At 57.5% G+C, this 23,184-nt stretch overlaps 1 protein-coding gene across 1 annotated transcript in view; it reads right to left on the reverse strand.

Annotated features, from left to right (window-relative positions):
• Positions 1-502: 502 nt before the first annotated feature.
• LOC144952541 (LIM homeobox transcription factor 1-beta-like) overlaps positions 503-23,184 on the reverse strand; it is a 174,296-nt gene continuing 151,614 nt past the window's right edge. Inside the window, exons 7-10 of the mRNA XM_078882991.1 lie at positions 8,239-8,295; positions 4,666-4,720; positions 2,962-3,108; positions 503-663 (exon numbers count right to left, since the gene is read on the reverse strand). Coding sequence (XP_078739117.1) covers positions 503-663; positions 2,962-3,108; positions 4,666-4,720; positions 8,239-8,295 — 420 coding nt within the window. The remainder of the gene's footprint in view (positions 664-2,961; positions 3,109-4,665; positions 4,721-8,238; positions 8,296-23,184) is intronic.

The raw sequence follows: 23,184 nt of genomic DNA on the forward strand, positions 1-23,184 counted from the left end.
CCAGGTGTGCGTGTGTGCGTGTGTGCGTGTGGGCGTGTGAGCGTGTGGGCGTGTGAGCGTGTGTGCGTGTGTGCGTGTGGGCGTGTGAGCGTGTGTGCGTGTGGGCGTGTGAGCGTGTGTGCGTGTGTGCGTGTGGGCGTGTGGGCGTGTGTGCGTGTGTGCGTGTGAGCGTGTGTGCGTGTGTGCGTGTGTGCGTGTGGGCGTGTGAGCGTGTGTGCGTGTGTGCGTGTGTGCGTGTGTGCGTGTGGGCGTGTGTGCGTGTGTGCGTGTGGGCGTGTGAGCGTGTGTGCGTGTGTGCGTGTGAGCGTGTGTGCGTGTGTGCGTGTGTGCGTGTGGGCGTGTGGGCGTGTGTGCGTGTGTGCGTGTGAGCGTGTGTGCGTGTGAGCGTGTGAGCGTGTGTGCGTGTGTGCGTGTGAGCGTGTGTGCGTGTGTGCGTGTGAGCGTGTGTGCGTGTGTGCGTGTGAGCGTGTGAGCGTGTGTGCGTGTGTGCGTGTGGGCTGCCCTATGAGGTGAAGTATGCACTCTGCATCGAGTACAGATGCTCGATGGGGTTGCCCAACTTCGCCCGGGCAGGGGCAGCGGCAGGAGGAAGTGGCTCGGCGTGACCCACAATGCAGTGCGGCGGCTTCCTGTCTCCCCCGCAGTGGAAGTAGCTTGCGTGGCCTCGCAGACACAACCACAACAACCACAGCAACCACAATAACCACCACAGACAACAACAACAACAACAACCGCCATTCGCCACTAAGTGGCGGTGACGTCACCACGACGCTTGTGCCAGGCCAAGTGCACCTTGAGGCTACCACGTGAAGTGTCGAACGCCCGCTGGCAGGAGGAGGTCACGGGGCAGACTCAATCTCTGACGTGGGATGCTGTAGATGATGAGAGTGGGCCTGTCGCTTTTTCTCAGCCAGTTTGAACGTATCCTCTGTCAGGCAGGGTCTCTGGGGAGGTCTGGACCGTATTCCCAAATCAGCCACTGCAGCTACATGAGTCACAGTCCTAAACCTCGCCCATTTAGCGATCACAATAACCACCACAGCTGACGGACGATGTGGTTGCTAGGAGATGTTGACTACCTCGCCTGGTCTACAGGAGGTCTGTGTCTCTCTCTCATCATCATCATCACGGTGGCTGTGAGATGTTGAGTACCTCGCCTGGTCTACAGGAGGTCTGTGTCTCTCTCTCATCATCATCATCACGGTGGCTGTGAGATGTTGAGTACCTCGCCTGGTCTACAGGAGGTCTGTGTCTCTCTCATCATCATCATCACGGTGGCTGTGAGATGTTGACTACCTCGCCTGGTCTACAGGAGGTCTGTGTCTCTCTCTCATCATCATCATCATCGTCACGGTGGCTATGAGATGTTGACTACCTCGCCTGGTCTACAGGAGGTCTGTGTCTCTCTCTCATCATCATCATCATCGTCACGGTGGCTAGGAAATGTTGACTACCTCGTCTGGTCTACAGGAGGTCTGTGTCTCTCTATCTCATCATCATCACGGTGGCTAGATGTTGACTACCTCGCCTGGTCTACAGGAGGTCTGTGTCTCTCTCTCATCATCATCATCACGGTGGCTGTGAGATGTTGAGTACCTCGCCTGGTCTACAGGAGGTCTGTGTGTCTCTCTCATCATCATCATCATCACGGTGGCTGTGAGATGTTGACTACCTCGCCTGGTCTACAGGAGGTCTGTGTCTCTCTCTCATCATCATCATCACGGTGGATGTGAGATGTTGAGTACCTCGCCTGGTCTACAGGAGGTCTGTGTCTCTCTCTCATCATCATCATCATCATCACGGTGGCTGTGAGATGTTGAGTACCTCGCCTGGTCTACAGGAGGTCTGTGTCTCTCTCTCATCATCATCATCACGGTGGATGTGAGATGTTGAGTACCTCGCCTGGTCTACAGGAGGTCTGTGTCTCTCTCTCATCATCATCATCATCACGGTGGCTGTGAGATGTTGACTACCTCGCCTGGTCTACAGGAGGTCTGTGTCTCTCTCTCATCATCATCATCATCACGGTGGCTGTGAGATGTTGAGTACCTCGCCTGGTCTACAGGAGGTCTGTGTCTCTCTCTCATCATCATCATCACGGTGGCTAGGAGATGTTGACTACCTCGCCTGGTCTACAGGAGGTCTGTGTCTCTCTCTCATCATCATCATCATCACGGTGGCTGTGAGATGTTGACTACCTCGCCTGGTCTACAGGAGGTCTGTGTCTCTCTCTCATCATCATCATCATCACGGTGGCTGTGAGATGTTGAGTACCTCGCCTGGTCTACAGGAGGTCTGTGTCTCTCTCTCATCATCATCATCACGGTGGCTAGGAGATGTTGACTACCTCGCCTGGTGTGCAGGAGGTCGTGGGTTCGATACCGACCCTGACGACGCCTGCTGCCACTCACCCCCCCCCACTCACCCCCCCCCCCCACTCACCCACTCACCACCCCCCCCCACTCACCCACTCACCACCCCAACTCAACCACCCACCCCCCCTACTCACCCACTCACCACCCGACCCGCTCACCCCCCCCTCCACTCACCCACTCACACCCCCACTCACCCACTCACTCACCACCGCCACTAACCCACTCACCCCCCAGTCACCCACTTACCGCCCCCCCCCCCACTCACAACCCCACACTCACCATAGGGGTGGAGGTGATCCCCACTCATCCACTCACCCCTCCACTCACCCACTCACACCCCCACTCACCCACTCACTCACCACCCCCACTAAGCCACTCACCCCCCACTCACCCACACTCACCCCCCCCCACTCACCCACTCACCCCCCCCCCCCCACTCACCCCCCCCCCACTCACCCACTCACCCACTCACCACCCCAACTCACCCCCCCCCACTCACCCCCCCCCCCACTCACCCACTCACCCACTCACCCCCCCCCCTCACCCCCCCCCCGACTCACTCACTCACTCACCACCCCACACTCACCATAGGGGTGCAGGTGGTCCCCGGGCAGGAGGGGTGGGGTGAGCCCCTCCCCAAAGGGTTCCGCTGGGGGGAAGGGCGTCTCATCCCGTCGTGACCCACCAACCCCAGCACGCTCCTCCATCCTCACCGCTGCCGACACTGGGGAGTCTGCAGGGCGACACCGCCACTCACCCACTCACTCACTCACTCACCCACTCACTCACTCACCCACTCACTCACCCACTCACTCACTCACCCACTCACTCACTCACCCACTCACTCACCCACTCACTCACCCACTCACTCACCCACTCACTCACTCACTCACCCACTCACTCACCCACTCACCCACTCACTTACCCACTCACCCACTCACCAACTCACTCACCCACTCACTCACCCACTCTCCCACTCACCCACTCACTCACCCACTCACTCACCCACTCTCCCACTCACCCACTCACTCACCCACTCACTCACCCACTCACTCATTCACCCACTCACCCACTCACCCACTCACTTACCCACTCACCCACTCACCAACTCACTCACCCACTCACTCACCCACTCACCCACTCACTCACCCACTCACTCACCCACTCACTCACCCACCCACCCACTTAGTCACTCACCCACTCACTCAACCACTCACTCACCCACTCATTCACTCACTCACTCACCCACTCACCCACCCACTCACTCACCTACTCATTCACCCACTCACTCACTCATCCACTCACTCACTCACTCACCCACTCACTCACCCACTCACTCACCTGCTCACTCACCCACTCACCCACTCACTCACCAATTCACTCACCCACTCACTCACCCACTCACCAATTCACTTACCCACCCATTCACCCGCTCACCCACTCACTCACCCACTCACCCACTCACTCACCAACTCACCCACTCACTCACCCGCTCACTCGCCCACTCACCCACTCACCCACTCACTCACCCACTCACCCACTCATTCACCCACTCACTCGCCCACTCACCAACTCACCCACTCACCCACTCACTCACTCACTCACCCAACAACTCACCCACCAACTCACCCACTCATCGACTCACCAACTCACCCACTCACTCACTCATCCACTCATTCACTAACCCACTCACTCACCTACCCACTCACCCACCCACTCACCCACCCACCCACTTAGTCACTCACCCACTCACTCAATCACTCACTCACTCACCCACTCATTCACTCACTCACTTACTCACCGACTCACCCACCCACCCACTCACTCACCCACCCACTTACTCCCTCACTCACTCACTCACACTCTCACTCACCCACTCACTCACTCACTCACCCACCCACTCACTCACCCACTCGCTCACTCACTCACCCGCTCACCCACTCACTCACGCACTCACCCACCCACTCACTCACCCCCTCACTCATAATTTGCGTATGCCTCAAAAGTACTATTGTAATTCCCCACAAACTTAGCTTTTGTGACCAGGACAGTGATACTTTGAGATGTACCTATTTCCAAGAACATTCCAGATTCGATTCAGTGCCGAGTAAACTTGGAGTAACTCCTAGAACATTCTAGAACTTTCCAGTAACATCAATCATCGTATAAATACAGGGGCTTACGCCCGCCAGTTCAGTTTAGTTCCAGCTGCCTAAGTGGATACACGTGTAATAAAGGACTCATGTGTCGATCTGCGTTGTCCTTTATTGGGTACGTAGAATCTCGTTACCACGGCGTCCTCGCTCAGGCCCGCGTCTCTCCCGACGCTCACTCCACAGCCACTCGGCTGCTCCGATAGTGCCAGTCTCCCTGCTGCCCCGTATACTGCAGTCTCCCTGCTGCCCCGATATGCAGTCTCTCTGCTGCCCCGATATGCAGTCTCCTGCTGCTCCGATATGCAGTCTCCCTGCTGCTCCGATATGCAGTCTCCCTGCTGCCCCGATATACAGTCTCCCTGCTGCCCCGATATGCAGTCTCCCTACTGCTCCGATATGCAGTCTCCCTGCTGCCCCGATATGCAGTCTCCCTGCTGCCCCGATATACAGTCTCCCTGCTGCCCCGATATGCAGTCTCCCTGCTGCTCCGATATGCAGTCTCCTGCTGCCCGATATGCAGTCTCCCTGCTGCTCCCATATGCAGTCTCCCTGCTGCTCCGATATGCAGTCTCCCTGCTGCCCCAATATGCAGTCTCCCTGCTGCTCCCATATGCAGTCTCCCTGCTGCTCCCATATGCAGTCTCCCTGCTGCTCCGATATGCAGTCTCCCTGCTGCCCCGATATGCAGTCTCCCTGCTGCTCCGATATGCAGTCTCCCTGCTGCCCCGATATGCAGTCTCCCTGCTGCCCGATATGCAGTCTCCCTGCTGCACCGATATACAGTTTCCTGCTGCCCCGATATACAGTCTCCCTGCTGCTCCGATATGCAGTCTCCCTGCTGCCCCGATATACAGTCTCCCTGCTGCTCCGATATACAGTTTCCCTGCTGCCCCGATATGCAGTCTCCCTGCTGCTCCGATATGCAGTCTCCCTGCTGCCCCGATATACAGTCTCCCTGCTGCTCCGATATGCAGTCTCCCTGCTGCCCCGATATACAGTCTCCCTGCTGCTCCGATATGCAGTCTCCCTGCTGCCCCGATATACAGTCTCCCTGCTGCTTCGATATACAGTTTCCCTGCTGCCCCGATATACAGTCTCCCTGCTGCTCCGATATGCAGTCTCCCTGCTGCCCCGATATAGTCTCCCTGCTGCCCCGATATGCAGTCTCCCTGCTGCCCCGATATACAGTCTCCCTGCTGCTCCGATATGCAGTCTCCCTGCTGCCCCGATATACAGTCTCCCTGCTGCCCCGATATACAGTCTCCCTGCTGCCCCGATATACAGTCTCCCTGCTGCCCCGATATACAGTCTCCCTGCTGCTCCGATATACAGTCTCCCTGCTGCTCCGATATGCAGTCTCCCTGCTGCTCCGATATGCAGTCTCCCTGCTGCTCCGATATGCAGTCTCCCTGCTGCCCCGATATACAGTCTCCCTGCTGCTCCGATATGCAGTCTCCCTGCTGCTCCGATATGCAGTCTCCCTGCTGCCCCGATATACAGTCTCCCTGCTGCTCCGATATGCAGTCTCCCTGCTGCCCCGATATGCAGTCTCCCTGCTGCTCCGATATGCAGTCTCCCTGCTGCCCCGATATACAGTCTCCCTGCTGCTCCGATATGCAGTCTCCCTGCTGCTTCGATATACAGTTTCCCTGCTGCCCCGATATACAGTCTCCCTGCTGCTCCGATATGCAGTCTCCCTGCTGCCCCGATATGCAGTCTCCCTGCTGCTCCGATATGCAGTCTCCCTGCTGCTCCGATATACAGTCTCCCTGCTGCTCCGATATGCAGTCTCCCTGCTGCCCCGATATGCAGTCTCCCTGCTGCTCCGATATGCAGTCTCCCTGCTGCCCCGATATACAGTCTCCCTGCTGCTCCGATATGCAGTCTCCCTGCTGCTTCGATATACAGTTTCCCTGCTGCCCCGATATACAGTCTCCCTGCTGCTCCGATATGCAGTCTCCCTGCTGCCCCGATATACAGTCTCCCTGCTGCCCCGCCTTGCAGCCACACCGCTGCTCCGCTCTCTAGCTTCACTGCTGCCCCGTACACAGCTAGCCTCCCACAGCCGCTAGCTCTCAGCGTCTGACACCGATGGCTGACGGTGTCGACGTCTCCCACCGCGTGGCAACCGCGCCACTCTCCCCGTACTGCCCACGTGACCCTGACTCCTCCCTCTCCCCACGTGACCCTGACTCCTCCCTCTCCCCACGTGACCCTGACTCCTCCCTCTCCCCACGTGACCCTGACTCCTCCCTCTCCCCACGTGACCCTGACTCCTCCCTCTCCCCACGTGACCCAGACTCCTCCCTCTCCCCACGTGACCCAGACTCCTCCCTCTCCCCACGTGACCCTGACTCCTCCCTCTCCCCAAGTGACCCAGACTCCTCCCTCTCCCCACGTGACCCTGACTCCTCCCTCTCCCCACGTGACCCTGACTCCTCCCTCTCCCCACGTGACCCAGACTCCTCCCTCTCCCCACGTGACCCAGACTCCTCCCTCTCCCCACGTGACCCTGACTCCTCCCTCTCCCCACGTGACTCAGACTCCTCCCTCTCCCCACGTGACCCTGACTCCTCCCTCTCCCCACGTGACCCTGACTCCTCCCTCTCTCCACGTGACCCAGACTCCTCCCTCTCCCCACGTGACCCTGACTCCTCCCTCTCCCCACGTGACCCTGACTCCTCCCTCTCCCCACGTGACCCTGACTCCTCCCTCTCCCCACGTGACCCTGACTCCTCCCTCTCCCCACGTGACCCTGACTCCTCCCTCTCCCCACGTGACCCTGACTCCTCCCTCTCCCCACGTGACCCAGACTCCTCCCTCTCCCCACGTGACCCTGACTCCTCCCTCTCCCCACGTGACCCAGACTCCTCCCTCTCCCCACGTGACCCTGACTCCTCCCTCTCCCCACGTGACCCAGACTCCTCCCTCTCCCCACGTGACCCTGACTCCTCCCTCTCCCCACGTGACCCAGACTCCTCCCTCTCCCCACGTGACCCTGACTCCTCCCTCTCCCCACGTGACCCTGACTCCGCCCCCCCCCCTCAATCCTTTCTCGCATTCCACACGTCTGCGTTTTTCTGAGATGACATCAAGACGCATTTCGCGATGTCTGCGGACAATTTATCAAGACGAGAGCGAAAAATTCACCCGTGGATGCATCTGCTAGGATGTGTGAGGCCTACGAGGCGTTTGTCGGCATTGGGGATCAAGACAGACCCTGGGCATCTCATGTCAACTCTAAGTAAGATGGACAATTCTTCCTCCGAATTTCACGCTTAATCAAAATTTGTTAACCAAAAAAAAAAAATACGAAACTATCTGGAATGTTCTTGTAAAATAGGTAAATTAAAACACATCACTGTCCTGGCCGCAAAAGCAAAGTTTGTGGAGAATTAAAATCGCCATTTTGTGTACTTATGAGGCGTAAGAAATTACAAAATAACACCACCGAGGGACAATTCATCATTAAAAATTTTTGTTACACTATCATCAATCATCGACACCACCCCCTCTCTTTGTGACGTCACATCCGTACCATGCGCCTCCACCTTGATGAGTCGGCACCCCTTGGCGGGTCCACCGCCACCACCGTCGCCACCACCACCACCACCACCGCCGCCACCGCCACCACCGCCACCACCGCCACCACCACCACCACCACCACCGCCGCCACCACCACCACCACAGCAGCCCGTGCCACCCGCCGCTCCGTCGAGCTGCTGAAGCTGATTCTGCTGCTGCCTCCGTGCGAGCTTTTTCATCTGAGCGGCGGGGAAGAGGAGAAAGGTTCAGACAAAGGTGGCCCGGGTAGCCTCTGGCAGGCTGCAGGGGCAAGTGCTGAGCACGAGCATGACCTATTAAGGTAAACACTGTGGTATACAGACACAGACAAATGTGGCCCGGGTAGCCTCTGGCAGGCTGCAGGGGCAAGTGCTGAGCACGAGCAGCACCTACGTAGGTAAACACAGTGGCACACAGATGTAGTGGTGGTACGTGCTGGCGGGAGGATCGTGAGACAGCGCGTGGTGGGTGTCCACATCGCGGTCCGCATAGGCCCCGCCCCCTGGAGCGGAGGGCTATGTAAGGCGATGTGCGGGGGCACTCGGGGAGTCGTTAACCAGTGAAGACAGAAGACGGAGGAAGAGATAGGCCCTGGGACCCCTAGCCCCGCTGCCCTTGTAAGGGCCGGGACTCTGTGAGGCTCAGAGGCGAGGCCTTGGGATTCACGGCCCGACGCCCTTGTGAGGGCCGGGCGGTGTAACCCAGTGGTCCAGACCCGTGCCCTGGCGAGGCGGGTCTGATAGCTCCCCGTGGGGAGAGCGTAGCCGGAGAGACTGAGTGCGTGGCCGAGTTAGGCACGCGTACCCCACGGGAGAGCCTGAGTGCGTGGCCGAGTTAGGCACGCGTACCCCACGGGAGAGACTGAGTGCGTGGCCGAGTTAGGCACGCGTACCCCACGGGAGAGCCTGAGTGCGTGGCCGAGTTAGGCACGCGTACCCCACGGGAGAGACTGAGTGCGTGGCCGAGTTAGGCACGCGTACCCCACGGGAGAGACTGAGTGCGTGGCCGAGTTAGGCACGCGTAGCGTAGGCGTTATCTCGGCTGTGCCTGTTACTGTGCAACCAGTGTTAATAAATAAGTGCTGCCCCGTCAACTCGTCTCCCGCCATTATTGAGATATTACAACTGGCGTCAGAAGTGAAACTGTCTTCAAGATATGGATACCAGGAAGACTAATCGGACTCACGAGCGAGACCGGGAGGACGACCACGACGAATCGGGACAGCGAGCTTCGGGAGGAGAAGAAGAGGAGATGCCGACGCCACAGAACCTTTCAGGGACGCCCGACGCTCCTCTGGTGTCCGACACCGGACTCCAGGATGCGCACTCTCGCCTGGCGGAGCTGCTACTCGCCGCGGCGTCCATTTTGGCGGAGATCACCGCGTCGGGAGGAGGAAGGACGACGGCGAGCGTCGAGAAGGGGCGCGCAGGAGATTCCCGCCAAAATGCGCTCCGCGCCTCTGACTTTGGAAATGGCGCCATTTTTACGGAGCGCCCGTCAATTGGCGGGAATCGCGAGCACCACGTGGCCGGGGACATCCACTCTCCGCCGCTCACGTCATCGGCGCGCCGCAAGTCGCCATGAACCACCCATGGACGGGGCCGCCATTTCCCATACCGACGGCGCAGCGTGGGAAAATCATCTATCGGAAGACGACCAGGTGTTTCAACAGCGACTTCCCGCGTTGACGGCCTTCAAAGTTGAGGGAGGTGACTGGGGAGCCTTCCAGCGGAGATTCCTCGCCCATCAAGAAATGTCGGGGTGGTCCGACGCTATGGCGCTACGGGCGCTACCTGCGATGCTGGACGACGACGCGCTCGCAGCCTTCAGGTCCACCCCGAGATCGGCCTGCTCCACACTCAAAGCTGCGCTGGGCCTTATGGCCAAGGTGTATGGACCACCCTCGGCCTGCTGCCACCAATCCTACGGGCGACGGAAGGGGGACACGGAAACTACACTCGCGTACCGTACAGCGCTGCTTGCTCTCGCGGACACCGCCTTTCCTCGCATGGACGAGGAGGGGCAGGACGCCATGGTGATGGAACAGCTGCTGGCGTTAGCCCAGGACCTGGGGGTCCCCATCAACACGGCGGACGAGGTGGACATTTGTTCGTTGCGGGTTGCAACGAGCATCCAGGCACACGAGGTCCTCAAACAGAAGCAGACGGTCGTCTGCGCTTCTGCCGCGGTCTCAGCTCCTGCTCCGGTGGACACCGACCCCCAAGTCATTCTGCCTCGGGAGGAGGCATTCGCTACAGCGAGACCGTGGGATTGGAGGTCGGGGGGTCGTTCGCCCCTGCGATCGACCCGCAAGCTGGAGCAACCGAAACCTGCGACGTCTCTCGTCACGTGCTACAACTGCGGCCTTCGCGGCCACGTGGCGTCCGGGTGCCGCGCTCCACGTCAGCGCGCCATGGGACCTCGGCTGGACGACGACCAAGGCCCAAAGTCGTCCCAACTACCCCCGGCAAGTCGCGGCACTACACATGCTCGGTCCACATACACGTCACACGTGGGTCGCCGCTTCGCGGTGGAGGAGGTACGCATGGGGGCCGGGGATTCAGTTCGGCGAGGGGGGTTCGTACGGGGGCCGGGAGCGATCAAATGGTCCGAGTTGGGCCACAGGATGGTGGCTGCGTCGGCCGGGTCGTCTGTGGTTACGGGATTTATAGACGGTATTGAAGTCAGGGTGCTGGTTGACACGGGTGCGTCGGCAACTATCATTTCAGATCTTATTTACAACATTCTCCCCGTCCAATGTCGGCCCCTGCTCCCGGTAGACGTGCCATGTTATGCGGCGAATGGGGGCTCCTTGGGTATTGTCGGCCAGATTCGGGCGAGCATTTGTATAGGGGATATTAAATTGGCGGGACCTGTTTTGGTCTCTTCTTCCCTGGCGGTTCCATGTCTGTTGGGCACAGACTTTTTGTCTAAAATGCCCATTAAAATTCTCGTTGATCAGGGTTGTATCGAGCTACCATCGGGTCGCCGTATTTCATTTTTGTCAAACCCTACAAAACTGCGCACGGCTTGTGCGACGGTCCAAGCGCTGGCGACCCATACGGTGCACGTACCCCCGGGATCGCAGATGCTGGTACCCCTCCGGTTACAGAAGCCATTGGGGGGGAGACTGCGGGGCAGGGCGTGCTGTTGGGTCCGTCGAAAAGGGCTGTTGGGGGTCTGGACTTGGCGGTGGCTCAGACGATGGTACGGGCTGACAGGGACCCATTCGTCATGGTTTTGAACGCGGGGTCGCGGCCGGCCGTCATTCCACAGGGCACCGTGCTTGCTCACGCAGCGCCGGTCCCTGTGGAAGAGCGGCTCATTGCGCACGTTGATCCCGCTTCGGCGCCGAAATTTCAATCAGGGGAAGATCAACAGTGGTTGGACTCGTTATGTGCGGGCTCCAGTAACTTGTCAGGTGTGCAATTGGGGGCGCTGCGCGCCCTGCTGATTGAATTTTCGGACGTATTCAGCGCACACAAATATGATATTGGGTGCACGGACCTGTTACGCCACCACATTGAAACGGGTGATGCGGCCCCGATTCGGTAGAATCCTTTCCGGTTAAGCCCAACCGAGAAGGAACATGTTCAATCGGCCGTCAATGACATGCTGACCGCCAACATCATTTCGCCCTCATCCAGTCCATGGGGAGCACCCATCGTGCTTGTTAAAAAACAAGACGGGTCCTTGCGATTTTGTGTTGATTTCAGCCGCCTCAATAAGATCTCCGTGGCTGACGCGTATCCGCTCCCCAGAATGGATGAATCTCTGGATGCATTAGCAGGGGTGCGTTATTTTTCGACGCTAGACCTGCTATCGGGATTCTGGCAATTGCCGCTCGATGAGGAGTCCAAACCAAAGACCGCATTCCGGACCCCGGTAGGCCTGTTTCAGTTTAATCGCTTGCCCATGGGACTCCATTCTGCTCCCGCGACGTTCCAGAGGCTTATGGAATTGGTTTTGTCGGGTCTCCAATGGGATACCTGCTTGATTTACCTTGACGACGTCATCGTTTTCAGTCGAACTTTCGAGGAGCACCTCCAACGCTTAAGGGGGGTGTTCCTGAGGATGCGATCGGCTAAGTTAAAGTTTAAACCGGCGAAATGCCACCTACTTCGGGAATCCGTACGGTACTTGGGGCACATTGTCGGCCGTTCGGGGATCTCCACCGATCCCGCGAAAACACACTGTGTCAGTTCATGGCCGACGCCCACGTCGGTTACTGAGGTCCGCAGTTTCATTGGGTTTGCTTCCTACTACCGCCGGTTCGTCGAGCACTTCGCCACCATAGCCAAACCCCTGCATGCTCTGACAGCTAAAGGGGTCAGGTTTCGCTGGGGGCCAGAGGAGGAGGCCGCGTTTTGCTCCCTTCGGGACGCCTTGGTGAGTGCTCCGCCCTTGTGTTACCCTAATTTTACGAAACCCTTCCTGCTGGACACGGATGCCAGTAACACAGGCATTGGGGGGGTGTTCTCACAGGTGGTCGGGGGAGTCGAACGGGTGGTCGCCTACGGTAGCAGGGTTTTGTCACCAGCGGAACAGCGCTACTGTGTGACCCGTCGCGAGTTGCTGGCTATGTACAGCAATTCAGACCGTATCTCTACGGCCGTCATTTTATGGTCCGTACGGACCACGCGGCGCTTCAATACGCGTTGCGGGTCGCCCAACCCTCAGGCCAATTATCACGGTGGTTGGAGGTCCTCCAGGACTACCAATTTATGACCACTTACCGTAAGGGGTTGCGCCACACCAACGCGAATGCCCTGTCGCGGTTGTCGCCTCGTTCGGAATGTGCGTGTTTTCTGGGGTCGGCGCGCTGTTAGCCGCATGTCGCCATCCCCGGGGGAGAGTTGGTCGCTGCCGCCGATGCGCCGTGGGTCGACGTTCCTGCTACTCCTACGGGCGGGGATTCGCTACTTGCGTTACCTCTTATTGAGTGGGGCCGACTCCAAATGGCTGACAGCTCCCTACTTGCGTTGCGTCGCAGGGCAGGGGGTCCTGAGGAAGGGCAGAAGGGAGCCGGCTCCTGGGTGCTTAAACAGGGCCTGCTCATGAGATGGGACAGTATGTCCCGGCGACACGCGCTTGTCGTGCCTTCCGCTATGCGGGGCAGAGTTGTTCTGGCCGCTCACGAACACCTCTTGCATCTGGGAGTTAACAAAACGCTCGCCCTGCTCCAGCGGGACTATTATTGGCTGGGGATGGGGAGCGATGTGGTCAACATACTGAAGGGGTGTGTAGGGTGCGCTCAACGGAAACCACCGCCCATTGCGGCTAATCCACCGCTACAGTCCATTCAGGTCTCGCGCACGAACGAGCTCGTTGCGCTAGATATCTTGGGGCCTTTTCCGGTGACGCCTAGGGGTAACAAGTACCTACTGGTTGGTGTGGAATATTTCACTCGATGGCCCATGGCATGGCCGCTTGCCAACCAGTCGGCAGCGGCCGTGGCGGACGTCTTTGTCCAGGGCTATGTCTTGGACAAGGGTGCCCCCGAACGCTTGCTGACCGACCAGGGGAAACATTTTTCGGGCGTTTTGTTGCGTGAGGTGTGTGACCTTTTGGGTACAAAAAAGGTGCGTACCTCCCCGTACTACCCACAGACTGATGGGATGGTGGAGCGACTCCACAGAACGATTACTTCCATGTTATGACAACAGGTATGCGAGGCACAGGTTGACTGGGACTTACAGGTCCCTGGTGTCCTCGCCGCGTACAGGATGGCCCCCCATGCGGCTACGGGGTTTTCCCCATTTTATCTCATGTACGGGCGGGAGGCCGGTCCGCCCATGGAGGCCCAGCTGGGGATTCCCGATCCGCGGCCTAGATCTAAATTGGCCGACCATATTAAATTTAACATTGCGAAACTGGCCGAAGCGCGGGAGGCTGCAAGGCTGAATTCGAGGTCTCGCCAAATTGCTAATGAGCGGTTGCGTGCACGAAAGGTGTACGTGCACGAATGGAAACCGGGCGATAGGGCCTGGCTGCATTGCTCGCATGCGCCGTTGGCTACATCCCCTAAACTGCTGAGGCCATGGCGGGGACCCGTGGAGGTCGTGCGGGTTGCACGACCCCAGTGCATTCAGATAAAATGGGGAAAGCGCCGTTGGTACGTTCACCCCTCCCGGCTGAAACCGTTCTCGGCACCATATGGCCTTCCTTTATGTCGTGATGACCGAGCATGTGATGTGGCCGTCGACTCGGGGAGGGAAATGTTTCCGCCTGATCCTCACATGTCTCCGCCTGATCCGCTCCCAGGTGTCTCGGAACTGACGGCTGCCGACCGTCGGCGACCGGATCCCCGAGGCATGTGCGGTTCTTCCAAGCCTGCTCCGTGCCTTCCTGGACTGCCGGAGGCACCGGACGGTCAAACACGTCCTGTTCCGTACGATGGACCGGCCAGGCGGACTCGCGCGAGGTCGCGCCACTTTTCCTGACTGGGGGGGGGGGACGAGACGGTTCCGCCGGGTCGTCTCGTCACAGCGTTCCCCGTCCGTCCGACCGTTCTAATGTTCCGTTCAAGGGGCGAGCGGAGGACCAGGGGGTCGAGGGGACGCTGGACACGTCATTCTTGTAAACACTTTATTCGGTTTACTCGTCGGTGTGTACATATGTTCGCTGCTATTACTGTTAATGTTCGGATTTATCGCGGGGGTGTGTTGTGTTGCGTTGGTGTTACGGGGCGCACATGTGGAGAGGTTTTTTTTTTTGCAGCCGGGCCGGCTGCGAGCTATGTGGGAGGGGGTGATGTAGTGGTGGTACGTGCTGGCGGGGAGGATCGTGAGACAGCGCGTGGTGGGTGTCCACATCGCGGTCCGCATAGGCCTCGCGCCCTGGAGCGGAGGGCTATGTAAGGCGATGCGCGGGGGCACTCGGGGAGTCATTAACCAGTGAAGACAGAAGACGGAGGAAGAGATAGGCCCTGGGACCCCTAGCCCCGCTGCCCTTGTAAGGGCCGGGACTCTGTGAGGCTCAGAGGCGAGGCCTTGGGATTCACGGCCCGACGCCCTTGTGAGGGCCGGGCGGTGTAACCCAGTGGTCGAGACCCGTGCCCTGGCGAGGCGGGTCTGATAGCTCCCCGTGGGGAGAGCGTAGCCGGAGAGCCTGAGTGCAAGGCCGAGTTAGGCACGCGTAGCGTAGGCATTATCTCGGCTGTGCCTGTTACTGTTGCACCAGTGTTAATAAATAAGTGCTGCCCCGTCAACTCGTCTCCCGCCATTATTGAGATATTACACAAAGACAAAGGTGGCCCATGTAGCCTCTGGCAGGCTGTAGGGGCAAGTGCTGTGTACGAGCATCACCTATTAAGGTAAACACAGTGGCACACAGACACAGACAAAGGTGCCCCGTGTAGCCTCTGGCAGGCTGTAAGGGCAAGTGCTGTGTACGAGCATCACCTATTAAGGTAAACACTGTGGTATACAGACACAGACAAAGGTGCCCCGTGTAGCCTCTGGCAGGCTGTAGGGGCAAGTGCTGTGTACGAGCATCACCTTTGAAGGTAAACACAGTGCCACACAAAGACAAAGGTGCCCCGTGTAGCCTCTGGCAGGCTGCAGGGGCAAGTGCTGTGTACGAGCATCACCTATTAAGGTAAACACAGTGGCACACAGACACAGACAAAGATCCCCCATGTAGCCTCTGGCAGGATGTAGGGGCAAGTGCTGTGTACGAGCATCACCTGTGAAGGTAGACGTTGTGGTATACAGAGACAGGCAAAGGTGGCCCGGGTAGCCTCTAGCGGGCTGTAGGGGCAAGTGCTGTTAGTAGCGAGCATCACCTATGAAGGTAAACACTGTGGTATACAGACACAGACACAGGTGGCCCAGGTAGCCTCTGGCGGGCTGCAGGGGCAAGTGCTGAGCACGACCATCACCTGTGAAGGTAGACACAGTGGTATACAGACACAGACAAAGGTGGCCCGGGTAGCCTCTGGCAGCCTGCAGGGGTGTGTGTGTCAGTGTGTGTTAGTGTGTGTGTTAGTGTGTGTGTCTGTGTGTGTGTCAGTGTGTGTGTCAGTGTGTGTGTCAGTATGTGTCAGTATGTGTCAGTATGTGACAGTGTGTGTGTCAGTGTGTGTCAGTGTGTGTCAGTGTGTGTGTCAGTGTGTGTCAGTGTGTGTGTCAGTGTGTGTCAGTGTGTGTGTGTCAGTGTGTGTCAGTGTGTGTGTGTCAGTGTTTGTGTCAGTGTGTGTGTCAGTGTGTGTGTGTCAGTGTGTGTGTCAGTGTGTGTGTCAGTGTGTGTGTCAGTGTGTGTGTGTCAGTGTGTGTGTCAGTGTGTGTCAGTATGTGTCAGTATGTGTGTCAGTGTGTGTGTCAGTGTGTGTGTTAGTGTGTGTCAGTGTGTGTGTGTCAGTGTGTGTGTCAGTGTGTGTCAGTGTGTGTATCAGTGTGTGTGCCAGTGTGTGTGTCAGTGTGTGTGTGTGTCAGTGTGTGTGTCAGTGTGTGTGTCAGTGTGTGTGTCAGTGTGTGTGTGTCAGTGTGTGTGTCAGTGTGTGTGTCAGTGTGTGTGTGTCAGTGTGTGTGTCAGTGTGTGTGTGTCAGTGTGTGTGTCAGTGTGTGTCAGTATGTGTCAGTATGTGTGTCAGTGTGTGTGTCAGTGTGTGTGTCAGTGTGTGTGTCAGTGTGTGTGTCAGTGTGTGTGTGTCAGTGTGTGTGTCAGTGTGTGTGTGTCAGTGTGTGTGTCAGTGTGTGTGTGTCAGTGTGTGTGTGTCAGTGTGTGTGTCAGTGTGTGTGTGTCAGTGTGTGTGTCAGTGTGTGTGTCAGTGTGTGTGTCAGTGTGTGTGTGTCAGTATGTGTCAGTGTGTGTGTCAGTGTGTGTGTCAGTGTGTGTGTGTCAGTGTGTGTGTGTCAGTGTGTGTGTCAGTGTGTGTGTGTCAGTGTGTGTGTGTCAGTGTGTGTCAGTGTGTCTATCAGTGTGTGTGTCAGTGTGTGTGTGTCAGTGTGTGTGTCAGTGTGTGTGTCAGTGTGTGTGTGTCAGTGTGTGTGTCAGTGTGTGTGTGTGTCAGTGTGTGTGTCAGTGTGTGTGTCAGTGTGTGTGTGTCAGTGTGTGTGTCAGTGTGTGTGTGTCAGTGGTCCGGCAAAACAACCTCCTACCTCCTCGCGGTGCCGGACGGGCAACATTGTCGTGGGCAGTGCTGTGGGGGGAGGGCCAATGCCCATTGGCCTCTCCCCTCATGGCGTCTGTGACCACCACAGTGGCTAAACGGGGGCTCTGGACGGGTGCGAGGGGCTGGTAACCCCTCCACCTTCAATTAACCACCACTAAACTACGAAGTAAACATAAACCTGTAATTAATAAGCTTGTGCCGGAGGCCCCGGGGGGTCAGGCTTTTATGACGTCTCCTGGCCAAACCCCATTTGGCGGAGCCAGGAGATTGAATTTTAACCCTCGGGGCTCCTCCAGAAACAACGAAAAACCATTGCGGATGGCCACGTGGAATGTTCGAACGCTCACTGCGGAGGAGAGGCTGCCACTCCTCTGTCGGGAGCTGGACCGGTACCGCCTGGATCTCTGTGGCATTCAGGAGGTCCGGTGGACCGGTTCTGGCTCCTGCCACCATGAGGGGTGGACAGTCCTCTACTCGGGGCAGGAGACTGCCAAACAACAGGGTGTGGCTCTTCTTCTGAACAAAAGAATGAAGGGGGCGTGGGAGCGTGGCGGTGAGGTGTGGGAAGCTGTAAGCCCCAGGATACTTTGGGCTCGCCTTCCCATCAACCAGAGGCGAGGAGTGGTGGTCGTGGTTACTTATGCCCCCACCGAAGACGAACATCTGTGGAGGGATGCAGGCAAAGCCGATGAGTCGGACGCTTTCTATGACCTCCTGTCACAGGTGCTGGCTAAAGTGGCCACTCGGGACAGAGTCATCTTGTTGGGTGACTTCAATGCCCGAGTTGGTCATGATGCTGGCACCTGGTCTGGAGTGATTGGAAGGCATGGGCCAGATCAGCTCAATAATAACGGTAGGAGGCTGCTAGATTTTTGTGCAGCCCATGGGCTTGTAATTACCAACACGCTCTTCCGGCATCGGCGCATCCACACAACATCATGGATGCATGCCGGGTCCAAGCAAGAACATCTGCTGGACTACGTAGTGACGGACCAGCGGATGCGAGCCCATGTCCTTGACACCAGGACCTACCGTGGAGCTGATCTGCCCTCTGACCATCGACTAGTCATCTGTAAGATGCGCCTGCCATTCTTCCACTCCGGTGGTGGGTGTACACCCAGGATCCCATTCCAACCAAAAGTGGCCTGGTCTAAGTTAGCTGATGAAAGTTGCAAGCGAGAATTTCATCATCGCTTGCAGCTGGAGTTGGCATCGTCCCCCACTCCACCTGATGTCGAGGGTAAATGGGCGAGGTTTAAGACTGTGACTCATGCAGCTGCAATGGCTGCTTTGGGTACGCGGTCCAGACCTCCCCGGGAACCCTGGCTGACGGAGGAGGTGTTCAGGTTAATTGAGAAAAAGCGACAGGCCCACTCTCATCGCCTACAGCATCCCACGTCAGAGAATGAGGAGGTTTACCGCAGTCTTCGCTCGGAGGTTCGGAGAGCCGTGAGGCGCTGTAAGGATGGGTGGTGGTCGCGGGTTGCTGAGGAGATGGAGTCTGCCTCAGTAGCCCGCGATCACAAATCACTATTTAACTCCATCAAAAAAGTAACCTGCAGCGCCACACCTATTACCATCATTAGAGGAAAAAACGGTGATCCAATCTCCGACCCCCAGGAACAGGTTTGCAGATTTGCTGAGCATTTCTGTGAGGTCCTGGGGGAGGGAAAATCTCTCAGCCAGGAAAACATCATGGCACAAAGTGGGGATAACCCTGCTGAGGCTGCGGTGCCTCAAATATTGGAAGAGGTCACCCCCTGTGAGTGGCTGGCTGAGGTACCGGCTGTTGAGGAAGTACTGAGGGCGAACCGGAGTCTGAGACCAGGGAAGGCACCGGGCAGAGATGATCTCCCAGGCGAAATGCTGAGGGAGGGTGGCGTTTGTGCACAGACTGCCCTATATGACATCATAACAACAGTCTGGACCACTGGACGGGTTCCGCAGGACTGGAAGGATGCCCTGGTGGTCCCCCTCTTTAAGAAGGGGGACCGTACCGACTGTAACAACTACAGGGGCATCTCACTCCTCAGTGTGCCGGGTAAGGTCCTGGCAAGGATTATTCAACATCGCCTTGCTAGGCATGCTGAGGAGAGGCTTGCGGAGCCCCAATGTGGTTTCAGGAAAGGGCGGTCCTGCACAGATGCCATATTTTCTGTCCGTCTGCTACAGCAGAGGTGTAGGGAATTCCAAAAAGACCTACATCTCTGCTTTATTGACCTGGTCAAGGCCTATGATACCATCAGTAGGACTGGGCTCTGGGTTGTTCTTCGTGCTTTCGGAGTCCCTGACCCTCTGCTCACGATCATTAAGGACCTTCATGATGGTGAGCGGGCCCGGGTAAAACTACGTGGCCGGGAGTCGGAGCCTTTCCCTGTACACCTTGGGGTGCGACAGGGATGTCCTCTGGCTCCCACATTATTTAACATCTATTTCGACTGCGTAGTTCGTGAAGCCTTCAATAGCTGTACCGGGGGAATTACCATTTGGTACAGATACAATGGGAGGCTGATCGACGCCCGGGTGCGATCAAGGGATGGCTCCCTATTGGTCAACCACGTTATGTATGCCGATGATTTGGTAATAGCTGCTCATTCAGAAGAGGAGTTGGAGACGCTGCTGCTGAGACTGGAGCGTGCCACTAAGAGGTGGGGCCTTACCATCAGCCCCACCAAAACTAAGCACCTGCCTGGGTATTTTGTACCATCGGGCACTCCACCCCCACAACTCCCAATCGGTGATGGGGCAGTTGTGGAGAGAGTAGAGAGTTTCCCATACCTGGGCAGTGTGCTCATGACCGGCTCCAGTTTATCAGCAGAGGTCTCACTCCGAATCAGTCGAGCGGCAATATCTTTTCATCGGTTGCGTAACGCTGTGTGGAAGCTACCTGGTCTGTCGCTCCGCACGAAGCTTCAGGTCTTCTCGGCCACGGTCATTCCCTCCCTTCTCTATGCTTGCGAAACGTGGACCCCCCTAGTGGAGCATCTTCGCCGGTTGGAAACATTTAGGCTGGCCTGCCTACGATCCATCCTGGGTTTAACCAGGCTGGATTGTGTGAGGAGCTCACAAGTCCTTGAAAGATCTGGGCAAAGTCCCATCAGTGAGCTCCTCCGGCAGGCAAGGCTGCGTTGGCTGGGTCATGTAGCCCGCATGCCCAGCCACCGCATGCCTAAACAGCTTTTGTTCGGCCGGATCGAGGGGGCTAAACGGGCGCGGCACGGGCTAGAGAAGAGATGGAGTGATGTGGTACAGGAGGACGTGGAGCTGAGTGGACTTGCCGATGACTGGTACCAGCGGTGTCAAGATCGGCCTCAGTGGAGGAGGCTCGTGAAGGACGCTACTGGGCAGTTGGAGGCAGTCGCCCTCCAACAACAACGGAGGGCGGAGGAGCGACGCTCACAACAACGAGCGGAGCGCCGGGTGGCTAAAGCACAGCAAGTTGGCACAGTAGGGGGCACAGGTGGTGCATCAGCCAGTCATCTCGGTCATCTCGGTCAGTCGACCCGTGGCACCTGCTGGGTCTGCCCCGTGACCTCCTGCCAGCGGGCGTTCGACACTTCACGTGGCCTCAAGGTGCACATGGCCTGGCACAAGCGTCGTGGTGACGTCACCGCCACTTAGTGGCGAATGGCGGTTGTTGTTGTTGTTGTGTCAGTGTGTGTGTCAGTGTGTGTGTGTCAGTGTGTGTGTCAGTGTGTGTGTGTCAGTGTGTGTGTCTGTCGTGGGCAGTGCTGTGGGGGGAGGGCCAATGCCCATTGGCCTCTCTCCTCATGGCGTCTGTGACCACCACAGTGGCTAAATGGGGGCTCTGGACGGGTGCGAGGGGCTGGTAACCCCTCCACCTTCAATTAACCACCACTAAACTACGAATTAAACATAAACCTGTAATTAATAAGCTTGTGCCGGAGGCCCCGGGGGGTCAGGCTTTTATGACGTCTCCTGGCCAAACCCCATTTGGCGAAGCCAGGAGATTGAATTTTCACCCTCGGGGCTCCTCCAGAAACAACGAAAAACCATTGCGGATGGCCACGTGGAATGTTCGAACGCTCACTGCGGAGGAGAGGCTGCCACTCCTCTGTCGGGAGCTGGACCGGTACCGCCTGGATCTCTGTGGCATTCAGGAGGTCCGGTGGACCGGTTCTGGCTCCTGCCACCATGAGGGGTGGACAGTCCTCTACTCGGGGCAGGAGAATGCCAAACAACAGGGTGTGGCTCTTCTTCTGAACAAAAGAATGAAGGGGGCGTGGGAGCGTGGCGGTGAGGTGTGGGAAGCTGTAAGCCCCAGGATACTTTGGGCTCGCCTTCCCATCAACCAGAGGCGAGGAGTGGTGGTCGTGGTTACTTATGCCCCCACCGAAGACGAACATCCGTGGAGGGATGCAGGCAAAGCCGATGAGTCAGACGCTTTCTATGACCTCCTGTCACAGGTGCTGGCTAAAGTGGCCACTCGGGACAGAGTCATCTTGTTGGGTGACTTCAATGCCCGAGTTGGTCATGATGCTGGCACCTGGTCTGGAGTGATTGGAAGGCATGGGCCAGATCAGCTCAATAATAACGGTAGAAGGCTGCTAGATTTTTGTGCAGCCCATGGGCTTGTAATTACCAACACGCTCTTCCGGCATCGGCGCATCCACACAACATCATGGATACATGCCGGGTCCAAGCAAGAACATCTGCTGGACTACATAGTGACGGACCAGCGGATGCGAGCCCATGTCCTTGACACCAGGACCTACCGTGGAGCTGATCTGACCTCTGACCATCGACTAGTCATCTGTAAGATGCGCCTGCCATTCTTCCACTCCGGTGGTGGGTGTACACCCAGGACCCCATTCCAACCAAAAGTGGCCTGGTCTCAGCTAGCTGATGAAAGTTGCAAGCGAGAATTTCATCATTGCTTGCAGCTGGGGTTGGCATCGTCCCCCACTCCACCTGATGTCGAGGGTAAATGGGCGAGGTTTAAGACTGTGACTCATGCAGCTGCAATGGCTGCTTTGGGTACGCGGTCCAGACCTCCCCAGAAACCCTGGCTGACAGAGGAGGTGTTCAGGTTAATTGAGAAAAAGCGACAGGCCCACTCTCATCGCCTACAGCATCCCACGTCGGAGAATGAGGAGGTTTACCGCAGCCTTCGCTCGGAGGTTCGGAGAGCCGTAAGGCGCTGTAAGGATGGGTGGTGGTCGCGGGTTGCTGAGGAGATGGAGTCTGCCTCAGTGGCCCGCGATCACAAATCACTATTTAATTCCATCAAAAAAGTAACCTGCAGCGCCACACCTATTACCATCATTAGAGGAAAAAACGGTGATCCAATCTCCGACCCCCAGGAACAGGTTTGCAGATTTGCTGAGCATTTCTGCGAGGTCCTGGGGGAGGGAAAATCCCTCAGCCAGGAAAACATCATGGCACAAAGTGGGGATAACCCTGCTGAGGCTGCGGTGCCTCAAATATTGGAAGAGGTCACCCCCTGTGAGTGGCTGGCTGAGGTGCCAGCTGTTGAGGAAGTACTGAGGGCGATCCGGAGTCTGAGACCAGGGAAGGCACCGGGCAGAGATGATCTCCCAAGCGAAATGCTGAGGGAGGGTGGCGTTTGTGCACAGACTGCCCTATATGACATCATAACAACAGTCTGGACCACTGGACGGGTTCCGCAGGACTGGAAGGATGCCCTGGTGGTCCCCCTCTTTAAGAAGGGGGACCGTACCGACTGTAACAACTACAGGGGCATCTCACTCCTCAGTGTGCCGGGTAAGGTCCTGGCAAGGATTATTCAACATCGCCTTGCTAGGCACGCTGAGGAGAGGCTTGCGGAGCCCCAATGCGGTTTCAGGAAGGGGCGGTCCTGCACAGATGCCATATTTTCTGTCCGTCTGCTCCAGCAGAGGTGTAGGGAATTTCAAAAAGACCTACATCTCTGCTTTATTGACCTGGTCAAGGCCTATGATACCATCAGTAGGACTGGGCTCTGGGTTGTTCT

The sequence above is a fragment of the Lampetra fluviatilis genome, chromosome 68 (genome assembly GCF_964198595.1).
Source record: "Lampetra fluviatilis chromosome 68, kcLamFluv1.1, whole genome shotgun sequence".
Classification (NCBI taxonomy): Eukaryota; Metazoa; Chordata; class Hyperoartia; order Petromyzontiformes; family Petromyzontidae; genus Lampetra; species Lampetra fluviatilis.